Raw genomic sequence first — 13,251 nt, 5'->3', positions numbered from 1 at the left:
TCATTTGTTTAACATCGAGTTATTTTTATCTGGAAGTTATTGCGCGACGTAAGTTTGTTTAACGTTAATCAATTGGTAAAAGCGGAATACTTTAGTACAAACAAAATCAGTTTTCCGGCGCTTGTCCAGCAATGTACATTAAAACTGGTGAAGTTCGAAGGAAAGAAATCTCTCACTTAGAATTGGATATCTTGCTATCTGAAATAGATTTGCGTTCAATGAGAAAAGACTTAGCGGGAGCTTGCTTGCCGTCATCTGGGCCAAAGACTCTTAAATTTGAACACATTAATTTGTCTCTAACGGAATTCTAGGAATACAATTTTTTGCTTGTCCTTTCTCCTGCGTCAGATTTATGAAAACTACAATCAGGTTGGGTATCAAATGACGAGCAGGCGAAAAAAATGGTTACAACTATGGTGAAAGGTGATGGGTTCTTGCAGAACTATGTTGGTTGATCACTTCCCGGTATTGGTTTCCATCAAACATCTGGTACATTGTCTCAATGAGAATATGTGGTATTATAAATAAGATGTTTACAGTGTTACGATGAGATTTACAATAAACTTTAAAAAAAAAACTGAATTGAAAAAGCAGGCCAGTTTGTATTTCAGTGCTTTAAACTATAATCAATTTGTATGTAGTGCGGATTTTTCTTCTGCTTCGTTGAAGGTGCATGTGGCCAGTTCGCAATTTCTCAGAGAGAAATATCTTCAATTAAAAAAAAATGTGTTAATTTAACTTTTAAGATTCTAAACGTGGGACATCTACTCGATGTGTTTAACAGTTGTGTAAAAGGAATGGCAAGATTTTTTTAAATTAAGAAATCTTATAAACTTATATTTGCGACGTCAAACGAAAAGATGTCTTTGGTCAGAAATGGAGCACTTTCTAAAAAAAAAACCCTGCATAATTGTAGAAATGGGGAAAAAACTTGTAAAGTAGCAAACCCGTATTTGAAAGCCTATATAATGCGAACCGAAGTTACAATTTGTAATCAAGTATTCATTTAATAATAAAATAAGACGGTCATATTTTTGAATAGCACTGCTTCTTATTTCCAGAATACATACAAAAAATACCAATTCTCTTTCCATGGTACACCTTAAAAATAATTGCAATTTGAAATTATAATGACAAGTTGGAATTTAGTAACAAACATGCATGTAAATTCTTTTCCAAGAGACATTAAATAAGAACGTACAATACAATCATAGCAATTTAAAAGAAACTTCGGAAAACCCCTATTTTTTCTACACTGTGTTCCACGTTACCTATCAGTTTTTTTTGTTAAGTAATGCACTTTGTTATGTTTTCCCCCGCTTGAAGCTAACAAATAAATACAGCGTTCACGGAACCCGTCCATTGATGAACACCATGAAAGGTCCATTAAACTGCAATCTGCTTTGTGTGGGACTACCTGGATTGTATTTCAAAACTTTCAAAAAAAACTATTTACATATCTTAATTTTCAAAACAATTCAATAGGATAAAATATTTACGTATGCACTAATCGGTTCACCTTTGAGATGGCTGGTTTCACGACATTTAAAAAAATCAGATTGTATTATTTTAACAGAAGAAAACTAGGTCAACATTTAAAAAAAAAACTTTTTTCTGACGGTTTTGAAATTGGACCCACATAAGCCTTCATCGCAATGCATATTGCAGCTTTGAATGTCTGTGTTCACTGATAGCCCAGTGCTGAAGCTGTGGTTAACCTCTGACCGTAGAGTGCGTATGGAGAGTAATAGTGTCCTGTAGCCGGCACTGGTAGAGTGGTGACCGGCCCTGGAACTCCATGGGTCGGCAGGGGGCTCTTGGTATACGGGTGGTACCTGCTGCTGAGTCCTAAAGCGTGGGGGCTCCTTAGTGCGAGACCGCCAGGGCTCCCGGGCGCCCCTGTCGGTGGGAGGTGCATGTGACACGCCACGGCTGCTGCAGCTGCCGCCGCCGCCGCACTGCCCAGAGACGAACTTGGGTAGCCGGCCATGAGTTTATCAGTCCCGCAGAAAGCAGTGTGCGTCCGCAAGTGGTTGAGCAGTTCCTCTGAGGTGCAAAATCGCTTGTCGCATGGTCCATTGGCCGAGACCCAGTTGCAGATGTGAGGCTGGGGATCGTTAGGTAGCATGAAGCCATAAGGGTACAAATGGTGTCCTGTCAGGGTTGGTGTACCAGCGTTGCTGGACATGGACGTGTGGACGGCATGTAGAGGGTGTGAGGGGTAAACCAGAGGGTATCCAGACTTCAAACCTGTAGGATCATGGGTGCAAGAATTGCTGGCCGCCCCGGCAAGATGAGCAGCGCAGTGATAACTTAAACAATAGGGATCTCTGCAAAGACTGGCCGTCATCATTGAGGGTGGAGAGGTTCCGGCTAATGGGCTGGAACCGGTGGGTTTACTGGAGAGGCCGCAACCCAAAGAACTAGCCAGCTGAGCCGCTCCGACCAGACTGGATTTGGCGTGATCCAAGCTGACGCCATGTGGTACAAACTGATGCGGATAGCCGGCGTAGGCTCCCAGAGTTCCTGGGTAGGTCATACTAGCTGGAGGCAAAGGAAAGACAGTCTGTCCGGGTTTATAGGGCGAAACAGGGGCAATAAGTCCAGAACCCAGAGCTGAAGTCTCCGAAATAATGGGTTTTGAAACTGAAGTCTCCTGGTGCTGATTCACTTCCACGTTTATCCCAGCACAACTGACACTAATCCGGTTGTGGCTGACGCTGGTGGTCGTGGAATTATCTGAGGAACTGTTTTTTACGGTGTCTATGTCTTTCTTTTCCTGGCTGTCACTGCCTTTGCCCTCGGATGGCATGGGTGAAGAAGTGCTGGAATTTGGACTGCCTGTCCTTGGTGTGAATGGTTGGCAGGTGGCGCTAGGCACACGGAAACCAGACTTTTCCCCAGAAACGCTGGAAGAGCCCGAGGAACTGGAGTCCTTCTTCTCTGTGTGTTTAGAGTATGGTTTAAAACTCGACTTGTCTTCCACACCAATGTCACTAAGTTTCAATGGAGCAGATTTTCCGGAGTCTTTATCACTTGTACCATTTGAAGTAACAGAAGATAGCTTGGAGGATGGAGGGGGATCCGGCTTCCCAATCTGAGAACATGTTTGAGCCAAAAGTGCCAAAGGACTCTTTTTCGCATCGAGCTACAAGAAAATTAAATTTAAAAAATAAAAATTATTGTTTCCGTCTGGCATAAACATAACGCATTATTTCACAACCTTCCATCTTCCAGTAATAGCGATTTCATAGTTTAATTGTAAAATATCGATATTATTATATACAAATAACAATGTGGTAGCTGCGTACACTAACCAATCTTTTAAAATTAACTAACATTAGAGTAACTTGGTGGGTTAACGTTTATCCCAGACGTGTCCAAATTGAGCGCTACGTGGTAGCGATTGTCTCTTACAAAAGGATCGACGGATAAGGTACGGTACGTGGGAAATTGTTAACTCTCGTGTTTCCATGTGTACATTATATATCGTATAGGTTAGATAATAAAACATAGTACTCTATAACCAAAATTGCAAAAACGTAAAAAACGTACCTCGATGGGACTTACGGGCGTAGACGGTAAAGGCTGTAAGTACTCAGGATGCAAAATGTGTCCGGTGCGAGCCGTAAGCATTTTCAAAACCTTGATAGGAAGACGATTAGCTTGTCTTAAAGGGTCTGAGGGAGGTACGGAGTGGTAGAAAGGTTTGCTACTACTGTTTCCCCTGCTGCTGTTATTGCTGATTTCAGTCGCTGTAATTCTGTGGGTAGAGACGGAAGGCGATGTAATCATGACCTAACTGAACCAACACTCCGAGAGGGACTGTGCCGTTCGAGGACGCTGTGGTTGCTTTCACTCACAGCACCGGAGACCCTGCCCAAATCCTGCACGGCGCTCATCAGACAGGCAGCACGACCGCTTAGCTACACACAACACAACATGCAACACACAATCTGGCCGTCAACACTTCAAACACCGAATTACTTTGAGATTAAAGCCTTTGCCGCCTTCCAATCAAATCACACAATGAACACCGAACCCCGAGGTGATTGGAGGGTCAAGGGGATGTGATGTTAACTTTTTGTGTGTGTGTGTGTTGGTTATTGTGTGAAGGCGAAATTTTAGACTCCAGCATGTGACGATGTTAGGCCAATCCGGAGAGGGATGTCAATGTCACATGCTTTCAATTCAACACCCCCACCCCTCCAACTGTCAATTTTCCCAACCGCAATCAATCAGTTATTTGTCAGTCCTGTCAATCTGGGTTGATTTATGTCAGCTTTTGTTGCTGATTACAAGCCTGGTGTGACTTGAAAAAGAACGGCTTTTGAAAAGAGGCATTCAATTTAGGGAAATAAATCGTTCTCAGAGTAAACTCAATTTGTATGCGAACAAAAGGCGGACGCACTAGACCGCACTTCAATTCGCTTGAACGAATTATACACCTTCACTTCTTGTCATTAATGGCTTACTTTCCTGTTGAATATTTTTTCCTTATGAAAAAGAACATTTTATAAAATCTTAAATTAAGAAATCTCACTTCGGGTCGTCGCGGCAGACTACAAACAAAACGACATTATTGAGATCGTATCACCGATCAGTCAATCAGATGGTCACACGTAAGGGTGTTTGAAAAAGATTAAGATTGACATGTTGAAAGTCTTGACATGTTAAACCTGACAGCTAGAACAAATGATCGGTCTGATCAAAGTCACTGCTATAAAAGGTTCATAATACACGCATAAACTACGGTCCTGGTTTTTCACACAAACTGTATTGCACGTTACTGCTTTTTGCAAAACAAGTAAGCGTTAGCAGAAACATCTATCATAAATATGAGACTTCCGAAACGTGAAACTTTTTTGCATATATTGCAAGTTTTTAATTTTAAAATGCGATAAACGGTTGTAAGATTTTGACTTCTGTTTGATGTTTTTTTTCTTTTCACTGGCAAATGTATGTGCTAATCAATCTTTGCTTTTGTTTCCGGCCTCGACATGGTGGCCCACACAATCTACAACATTAACAAAAGGTCACTTGGAGATAAAAACACGTTTGACAAGTGAAGAACACGGAAAGTGCTGAGGGGTCGTTAGCAATTTATGAGATGGATTATCTATTCGGACTGAACTTAACTCATTCCGAATAGATAATAAATACCACTAACAATATCAAAACTTACACACAAACGATGTAAAAAATTACAAACCGAAAAATGAGGCAAAAGTCCAATTTTAGCAATGCAACGGAAACATATAAATAGTATATAAACATAAATATAATCAAAGCATCGTGGTTTGTCTGAAACGCTTTTACAAACTGAAGGCATAACAAAACTTGGCTACGGTCTTCCCCGAATGATACTGTAACTTTTACAAATTTATTATCGTAATTAGCGTAAGTTCCTTTTAAGTAATTATTATATTTAAAAAAAATATAAACGTATTTGCGAATTAGACTAATAATAAGTCTATATTAATTTGAGTACAAATGGAAATACATTACTACGTACTCCTATGTATAAAGACGGTTCTTGTTAAGTATTTTACTTAAATAATCTGGCAAAGGACGCACAAATTTGACCAGGTGTGTAATGGTGTTGGGAGAGAACTGAACGGTTCCCAAGTGGTGGGAGTAAATTCGATCTGCACAGAACAGTTCTTTCTTTTTAATGGCTCGTCAGGTTGATGGATGAAGTGCAGTAAACATTGAAACGCTGTACCTTCATTTGTGTTCATTTGCATTAACTGCTTGGAACAGCTGTTTTCCTTACTATACCATAGAGACGACTATCTGTTCTTGTTGTATTTGTCCTGCCTCCCGGTGAGAAATACTAAAAGATTAATTGCTTTAGGTGGAGTCGACTGTGGGAAGACTTTTTGGAGATTTGTTCACTTCAGTGCGAAGGGAGACTCAAGAAGCTGCGTGGTTTAACTAGTGTTTAGGTCTGCGTGCCTAGATACAGGGCGAGGGGAAAGCGAACCAAATTAATACATCCAACACACATCGTTTGTGCTTTCGAAATACAACGGTAGGCATGTTTCATTAGCACAATGCTTGAAGTTAACCCAAAATAATGAAAACCAGGAAGAATCAGTTTTACATTATCCTTTCAAAAATACAAAAAGTAAATCGAGTGTTGAAGTGATCTGAACAGTCTTGCTTGGATCTCAAATTTCTTTGCTAAGCGACACCATCTTTGTGTCGAAGTTACATTATTTTTTTAAAGCAACCACAGGTTTCTTTCCATAATCAACACGACTTATACCCCTTTTCACCTTATTTAAAAAGGTAAAATTTACCTACACGACTCATTTGAGAAAACATTCTGTACAAAAAGAGGAATAATAATACAGGAATTAAGATAATTTAATTAAAAACTTGAACTATTAAAAATATGTCCAACTTTTCCCACTTGTCAGTTATTGGTAGACACGTCAACACGATTCGATTTGCACACAATGTAAGAGATTTATTATTTGAAAAAAAAAGACAGCAATACATTCAAAAAGAAGTATTTGACCGTTCACGTACCCGGCTAATAAGTATTCAGACTCCCGGGCAATTGGGCAGCTTTTCAGACACAAAATGCCGCGGCTTCCTTTCATCTAACTTGGATGGAGGCGCTCAATTAAAAGCCTATCAGTTTGTAAGTAAATCAACGCCTATCAAACTTGTCACATCAAACAAAACGATTATTATTGCAACCCGCCTACCCTATTAATCTCTCTGTATGATAATCCGCTTGACAGGTCAGGTCAGATCTTGTAAATCCAGGGATGGATTTCAACCGAAAGCGGATTGGAGCGAAGTTGGTTTTAAAGAAACAGTACGAACCCCTTGTCTTAAATATAATGGGGAAAAGGCAAGTTAATAAACGTTTCGCGCTATTTTGAATACATTTAGCAATTCCATGTAGCTGGGCCGCAGACAGCAACAGCTACATGGAATTTAGAGTCTGTTACATTACCACCATTCAATATTAATTTCTAAAGAAACATGAAAAACCATAGCAAAAATGCTTAAGTGTAGATTTAATAATATGGCTAATATGCAGGTGGGACAGCTGATATTCCCGCTTTTGCCCGTTCGCATCGGTCTAGAGTTGATAGACTGCTGATGGATTCTTTGCTATGTGGAGTGATGATCTCTTATTAAATCTAAACTGATCTTTAAAATTACACATGTAGTTCGAACATTTCATACCAGCTGGATGTGAGTTCATTTGCCCTTCTAAATTATGCCGAGATCAGGTGTACATAGAGAGTGAACATCAATGCGTGTTTAGAACAATGAAATACATCAATATTTAATTGTTCTGTATTTTTTGTTGCAGCAACCGGTTAATGTAAAATGAAAATGCAATAGTTAGTGTATCGAAGCACAGTTAAAACAGTTTTTAAAAGTGGTAATATTGCACTTATCATGGTACCTGATTTTTAGCTACTAGTGTTCTGTGCAACAACAACTACATCTAAGGGGGAAAAGTTTTAAAGTTTGCAGGAATAATGAAAAACAAGTCTTACTATCGGGTATGCACTTTAATCCCAATGTATTGCAAAAAGAAAAAGGTGTCCCTTTCCTATTAAGAGTAATAGAAATACTAAAACTGTTGTTAGTGGACGAGCGGGATCTTTTATATCTTGTCCAATATCGTAGTGATGGTAAAATTTGTGTTGCTATATTGAAAAATCCCTATGCTCTTGGGATTCATTATTTGACTTGTACCTTACGCTTGAATCAGAACATTTTACACTAGGTTATATATTGATGGTACCGTACAATTAGAGAGTTGTGTTATTTTCCGTGTGTAAATCTCGACGTTTCATAAAATCAAATAATTGAAGACTTTTAAATAGCTTAACTTTACTTAAAAGCGCTTATTTGTAGATAATTTATATAAGGTATATTGAAATGACATCTGAAGCCATAAAATTCTGGCGAATGTAGAATACGTTGCCCATTACTGGGGTTAGTCATTTCAAACAATAGTTTGTGATAAGGAAGAGGAAAATCAGAATTACGCGTTGACATTTAGTAATTACGGTTATTTTAAAATATTACAATCGTCCATCATTAACAACAGAGTAACTCTTTATTGTTCAAAGATTTCCTTGAAAAGTGAGTTGAATCTGATAACAGTATTGAAGAAAAATGATCAAAATCTAAACAATTTCAAATTGTTCTGTGAAAGCAACAGTCTTTTGACATAGAAGTACATCTTCACTACTTCAAAATGATTATTAATCAGAAGAAAGCAGAAAACGAACCACAAAATGCGCGAAGATCCGAATATCATCGTACTGAGTTTTACTGATACATCGGAATAGTTACCTGCAGGAAAGGGAACTTGAGAGTAGTTTCCTGGAATATTTAACAAATAAAATCTACAGAATAAACTTTGCTTTATAAATTGAATTGTAAAAGTGCGAATTTTACAGCGATATGCGCGAATTAGGTTCCTTATAAAAGGTGTTTATTCCAGTGTAAAATTCCACAAGTGTCAAGCATGCTAAAATGGCGAAAACTGTAAAAATCTCTCTTCCTTTTGTTGATTTGAAAGACGTGATAGATCACGTTCCGCCTTACAGTAAATCTGTAGAATGATTCATAATGATATAATTCATACATAAACGTGTCTTGAAGATCAGAGCGCAGCTAAAAATATGCAAAGGGTTGTTTGATTGATAACAGGGTTGCTGTTTTTCTGCAAGCCTGTCAAACGTTGACACAATGCTTGAGTTATTAGGGCAGTGTAGGGCGCCCATAAATTTTCAACGTCAGGGAAAAAGTAACAGCGGCTTTCTTTATTGTCTAGATGACAGATGGGTCTCAGTACAAGACAGCAAATACTTCGTATTACCCTAAATGGGAACACATTTTTCGTGGCTATAATTCATGATTTTTAAATAGAAAGTTTGAAGTACGTGCCTATATTTTATAGTCTGACATATTTATGAATCACTCACCGCATGCAAATATAATTATTGCTGGAAACAAGTGACAAGCAAGTTAGTATGTCCGATGTTGGTGGAACGAGATTAAAAAATATATCAATTTAACAATCAACATTTTTATCTGTAAAGTTACTTTGTTGTAAAGCAGAGGCGCTTCAACGATTTATATATAACAGCTGAAACATACTGTTATGAACGTGATCCAAATGTGGAAATATAAAGCGTGCCATTAAATCGATTAGAATGGTCATCTTATTGCAAGAGAAGAAGATTGATTTTTTGGTTGAAAATTAACATATTGTTTCCGAAACAACAACTCATCTTTATACCAATAAACTGCCAGAATACAGCAGCAGGACTGTACAGAAGCGACCAGTTACAAATAACAACCTGGCAAACACGCTGATAATATCTTTCAGGCACGCAGATAAATACTAAAATTCATACCTGAGTATTAATAGTCGGTTACAAACAATTTTAAGATCGATTCTATTCTGAAATGTACATATCGTACACATATTCCTTCTGTTACAAAGACATCACTGTCGTTGCTGTATCTCCGAATAGCCCAACACAGAAGGGATTTCGTATTAATTCTTAAAATTTTAATTACCACTTTGTGAACAACCGGACCAATGAAAAGAAGTAGACTCCATGCATCAAACTTACTTATGTTAAATATCAGTGTAATCGGCTTACATTAGTAGTTAGTAGGAGCTGAGATTGGGTCAGTATTCTGCAGTGCCAGACTTCCGCATGCGCTCCGCTGATGGGGCGGGAAGGGAAGTTTTTCTTTTTTCCCTGCGGGAGGTGGGAGGGGGAACTAGGTTTGATGGTTCATTCTACACTACTGCATGCATGACTACTACTTAAATGACACGAAAGATAGATTAGTTCGACTCAGTCGTGAAATGCAAATAATATTTTTGTGAAGCGGATTTTTTTGCAGTAAACTGTCAGTGGAGTACAAACCAATATCAAGGATCTTGCTCTCTTCAGGCTCATCAACTAACTACGACTACTAATTAAAATTTAAGGTTGTTTACGACATTTCCCCCAAAATGCCCAGCTAAACAAACTTCCCATATACAGTTTTTACGAAAAAGTACTGTATCATAATCGCACATAGTTCAATTGGAAGCTTTGCTTTTCTAATTCCTTTTGCTCCTCCTTTTCTACGTTTCGGCACTGACTTCCGCTCCGAATCAGCTGACAAGAGTGCGGAAGTGTAGTACTCTTGTATATTTACATATGCAGGTCGTTGCTCCGGCATAGCGGTACTTCCAAACAAACCTTATATAAAATATAGAACTGTGGCTGACAACTTCAATAGCCGTGAAAATAAAGCAAACAACGGCATTATCAGTCTTTTATAAATTAGCACGTCAGTGATGGCGAGCAACGATTTAGGGATCGTTGTTGATGGAACTCAAGTAAGTGTGAAGTATTTAAACACTTGCCTTTATTTACATAGAACAAAAGAAAGCGCCAGTTCACATGTTAGGTACACTACATTTTAATGTTTTGTATTCTTTATTTATTTATTTTTGCAGTTTGCAACATTTCTTTTTCCGGGGTTTTACCACTTTGTGATGTCAGCTGACTAGTTGCAGAACCATATGCTCATCTGCAAAGAAGCAACATTTCTTTATTTTGTAAACTATTAGTAAGGATTTATGGGCAATAACTTCCACAAATCATTATGAATGGGCAGAAATCCTTAGTGTGTTATTAAAAAATAATTTTATGTGCTTTCCTTTTGAAAAAACGTCTTTTTATTTTGTAGTTCATTTTGCTAATAAATTGCATGTAAGTGAGCAAATTAATTTCAGTATTTACTTAATTTATGCAGTGGGTAAATATTTTCCCTGATTCCCAATACTTTTAGATGTGCCAAAGCAGCACTACAAGAGGGCACAGGTTTAACGCTATGAAAGACACATTTAGGACATTCCTTAGGAGGTGTTTTTTTACCCATCGAGTAATCAACAGCTGGAATGGATTCCAATGAAGGGCAGGTGAGGGGAGGACACTTGTCTCATGAATTAGACTGGAAAATATTAGGATTGGTTTCTGGAATGATGAAATCAAGTAGACCAAACCTATCTTGTGATATTTTTGGTTGTGCATACCATCTAGTTGGCAAAATATTTTGCTACATTTGAGTTTGTTTCGTTTTTTTAACATAAAAGTAATTCTGATCTGCACAACAGTAGCTGAGATGAGAACTGCCTCATTCAGTTACAGGTCATGAATATTTAAAATGTGATTCACCTCAACATCCTCTCCACTTTTGTCTTTCTATTACATTCCACATAAAGCACTTTAAACAACATGTGTTAATAACCTTATCAGGGGAGTTGGCTTGGAGGAGTTATTTAGTCCCAAGAATGTTACGAAGCTGGTCTACATTAGTAGAACTATAACCATTATGTGTCAGCTGTGTGCATCAGTGCGCAGTATTGTCTCCACAGTTGCTTTCCATAATTAACAATCTTCAATAGTTTTCTTTTGAATTTTTTATTTTGCAAATTCTTTTTTTTATTTGTTCTTGGGATATGGGCGTCGCTGGCAAGGTCAACATTTCTTGCCCATCCATAATTGCCCTTGAGAAGGTGGTGGTGAGCTGCCTCCTTGAACCACTGCAGTCTGTGTAGTGAAGGGGCTCCGATAGTGTTGTTAGGGAGGGAGTTCCAGCAACAATGATGGACTGGCGATATATTTCCAAATGAGGATGGTGTGCGACTTGGAGGGGAACTTGGAGGTGATGGTGTTCCCAAGCGCCTGCTGCCCTTCTCCTTGTAGGCGGTAGAGGTTGCGGGTTTGGGAGGTGCTGTCGATGAAGCCGGAATGTCTTCCAGGTCTTCGTGCATGCGGGCATGGACTGTTTCATTATCTGAGGAGTTGCAACTAAACATAGTGCAATCATTAGTGAACGTTCCTACATCTGATCTTGTGATGGAGGGGGTCATTGATGAAACAGCTGAAGATGGTTGGTACTAGGACACTGCCCTGAGGAACTCCTGCAGCGATGTTCTGGAGCTGAGATGAAAGGCCTCCAACAACCATAACCATCTTTCTTTGTGCTAGGTATGACTCCAGCCCGTGGAGAGTTTTCCGCCTGATCTCCATTGACTTCAATTTGACTCTGGCTCCTTGATGCCATACTCAGTCAAATGCTGCCTTGAAGTCAAGGGTGTCACTCTCCCCATATCTTTGGAATTCAGTTCTTTTGTCCATGTTTGGACCAAGGCTGTAATGAGGTCTCGAGCTGAGTGGCCCTGGCGGAACCCAAACTAAACATCGGTAAGCAGGTTGTTGATGAGTAAGTGCCGTTTGATAGCACTGTCGATGACACCTTCCATCATAGGACATACTTGGACAGTTTTCCACATTGTCGGGTAGATGCCAGTTTTGTAGTTGTACTGGAGCAGGTTAGCTAGAGGTGCAGCTAGTTCTGAAGCATAAGTCTTCAACACGACAGCCTGGATTTTGTAGGGGCCCATAGCCTTTGCTGTATCCAATCGGTGCAACTGCTTATATCATGTGGAGTGAATCGAATTGGCTGAAGACTGGCTTCTATGATGATGGGGACCTCAGGCATAGGCCGAGATGGATCATCCACTTGGCGCTTCTGGCTGAAGATGGTTGCAAACGTTTTGGTCTTGCCTTTGCACTTGTGTGCTCGGTTTTGACCATCATTGGGGATGGGGATGTTCATGGAACCTCCTCCTCCCATTAGTTGTTACTTGTCCACCACTATTCATGACTGGATGCAGAGCTTTGATATGATCTGTTGGTTGTGGGATCGCCTAGCTCTGTTGATAACATGCTGCTTCCAATGTCTAGCATGCATGTGGTCCTGTGTTGCAGCTTCCCCAGGTCGGCACCTCATTTTTAGGTACACATGGTGCTGCTCCTAGCATGCTCATCTACACTCCTCATTGAACCAGGCTGGTCCCCTTGCTTGATGGTAATGATAAAGTCAGGGATATGCCGGACTATGAGGTTACAGATTGTGGTGGAATGCAATTCTGCTGCTGATGGCCCACAGTGCCTCATGGATGCTCAGTTTTGCGCTGCTGCAAATGGAAGTTCGCCCTCATTAGTAGCAATGTGGTAAACAATACAACATTGCTACATAGTCAGAAACCAACCAGAATATAATTTTTTCTGTGGAAACCTATGGAAGCAGCACTGCCTTTGTTATGGCACTATAACCACATAGGCTCTTGTTGACAGAGTCAGCCTTGTTTTCTAGTTGCTGCATGGTGGTACTGATCAATGAAGC

At 39.4% G+C, this 13,251-nt stretch overlaps 2 protein-coding genes across 3 annotated transcripts in view; one reads left to right on the top strand and one right to left on the bottom strand.

Moving 5' to 3' along the window:
- Nucleotides 1-1,104: 1,104 nt before the first annotated feature.
- Nucleotides 1,105-9,434, bottom strand: znf503 (zinc finger protein 503). Of its 2 annotated transcripts, none has more exons than XM_070865368.1 (3): nucleotides 9,408-9,434; nucleotides 3,556-3,763; nucleotides 1,105-3,148 (listed from the first exon to the last, which is right to left on the bottom strand). In XM_070865368.1, the coding sequence occupies exons 2-3, from the start codon at nucleotides 3,634-3,636 to the stop codon at nucleotides 1,685-1,687; spliced, it is 1,545 nt and encodes a 514-aa protein (XP_070721469.1). In that variant the 5' UTR covers nucleotides 3,637-3,763; nucleotides 9,408-9,434; the 3' UTR covers nucleotides 1,105-1,684. The 2 variants fall into 2 exon arrangements, with proteins under 2 accessions (XP_070721469.1, XP_070721470.1); XM_070865369.1 differs by lacking the exon at nucleotides 9,408-9,434 and adding an exon at nucleotides 6,538-6,698.
- A 750-nt stretch (nucleotides 9,435-10,184) lies between these two features.
- lrmda (leucine rich melanocyte differentiation associated) overlaps nucleotides 10,185-13,251 on the top strand; it is a 1,025,922-nt gene continuing 1,022,855 nt past the window's right edge. The window contains exon 1 of the mRNA XM_070865367.1: nucleotides 10,185-10,393. Within this exon, the coding sequence (XP_070721468.1) occupies nucleotides 10,352-10,393 (42 nt within the window). The 5' untranslated portion in view covers nucleotides 10,185-10,351. The remainder of the gene's footprint in view (nucleotides 10,394-13,251) is intronic.

The sequence above is a fragment of the Pristiophorus japonicus genome, chromosome 22, assembly GCF_044704955.1.
Source record: "Pristiophorus japonicus isolate sPriJap1 chromosome 22, sPriJap1.hap1, whole genome shotgun sequence".
In the NCBI taxonomy this organism is placed as follows: domain Eukaryota; kingdom Metazoa; phylum Chordata; class Chondrichthyes; family Pristiophoridae; genus Pristiophorus; species Pristiophorus japonicus.
The sequence above is the reverse complement of the archived record's forward strand: the minus strand, read 5'-3'. Positions and strand labels throughout refer to the sequence as shown.

Coding starts and splice junctions, on each gene's coding strand:
- znf503 (XM_070865369.1), bottom strand. CDS start 6,611: ATGAAAGGAAGCCGCGGCATTTTGTGTCTGAAAAGCTGCCCAATTGCC. Junction 3,764..6,537: donor TCTGAATACTTATTAGCCGG/GTACGTGAACGG, acceptor CTCTACCCACAG/AATTACAGCGACTGAAATCA. Junction 3,149..3,555: donor CGCCCGTAAGTCCCATCGAG/GTACGTTTTTTA, acceptor ATTTTCTTGTAG/CTCGATGCGAAAAAGAGTCC.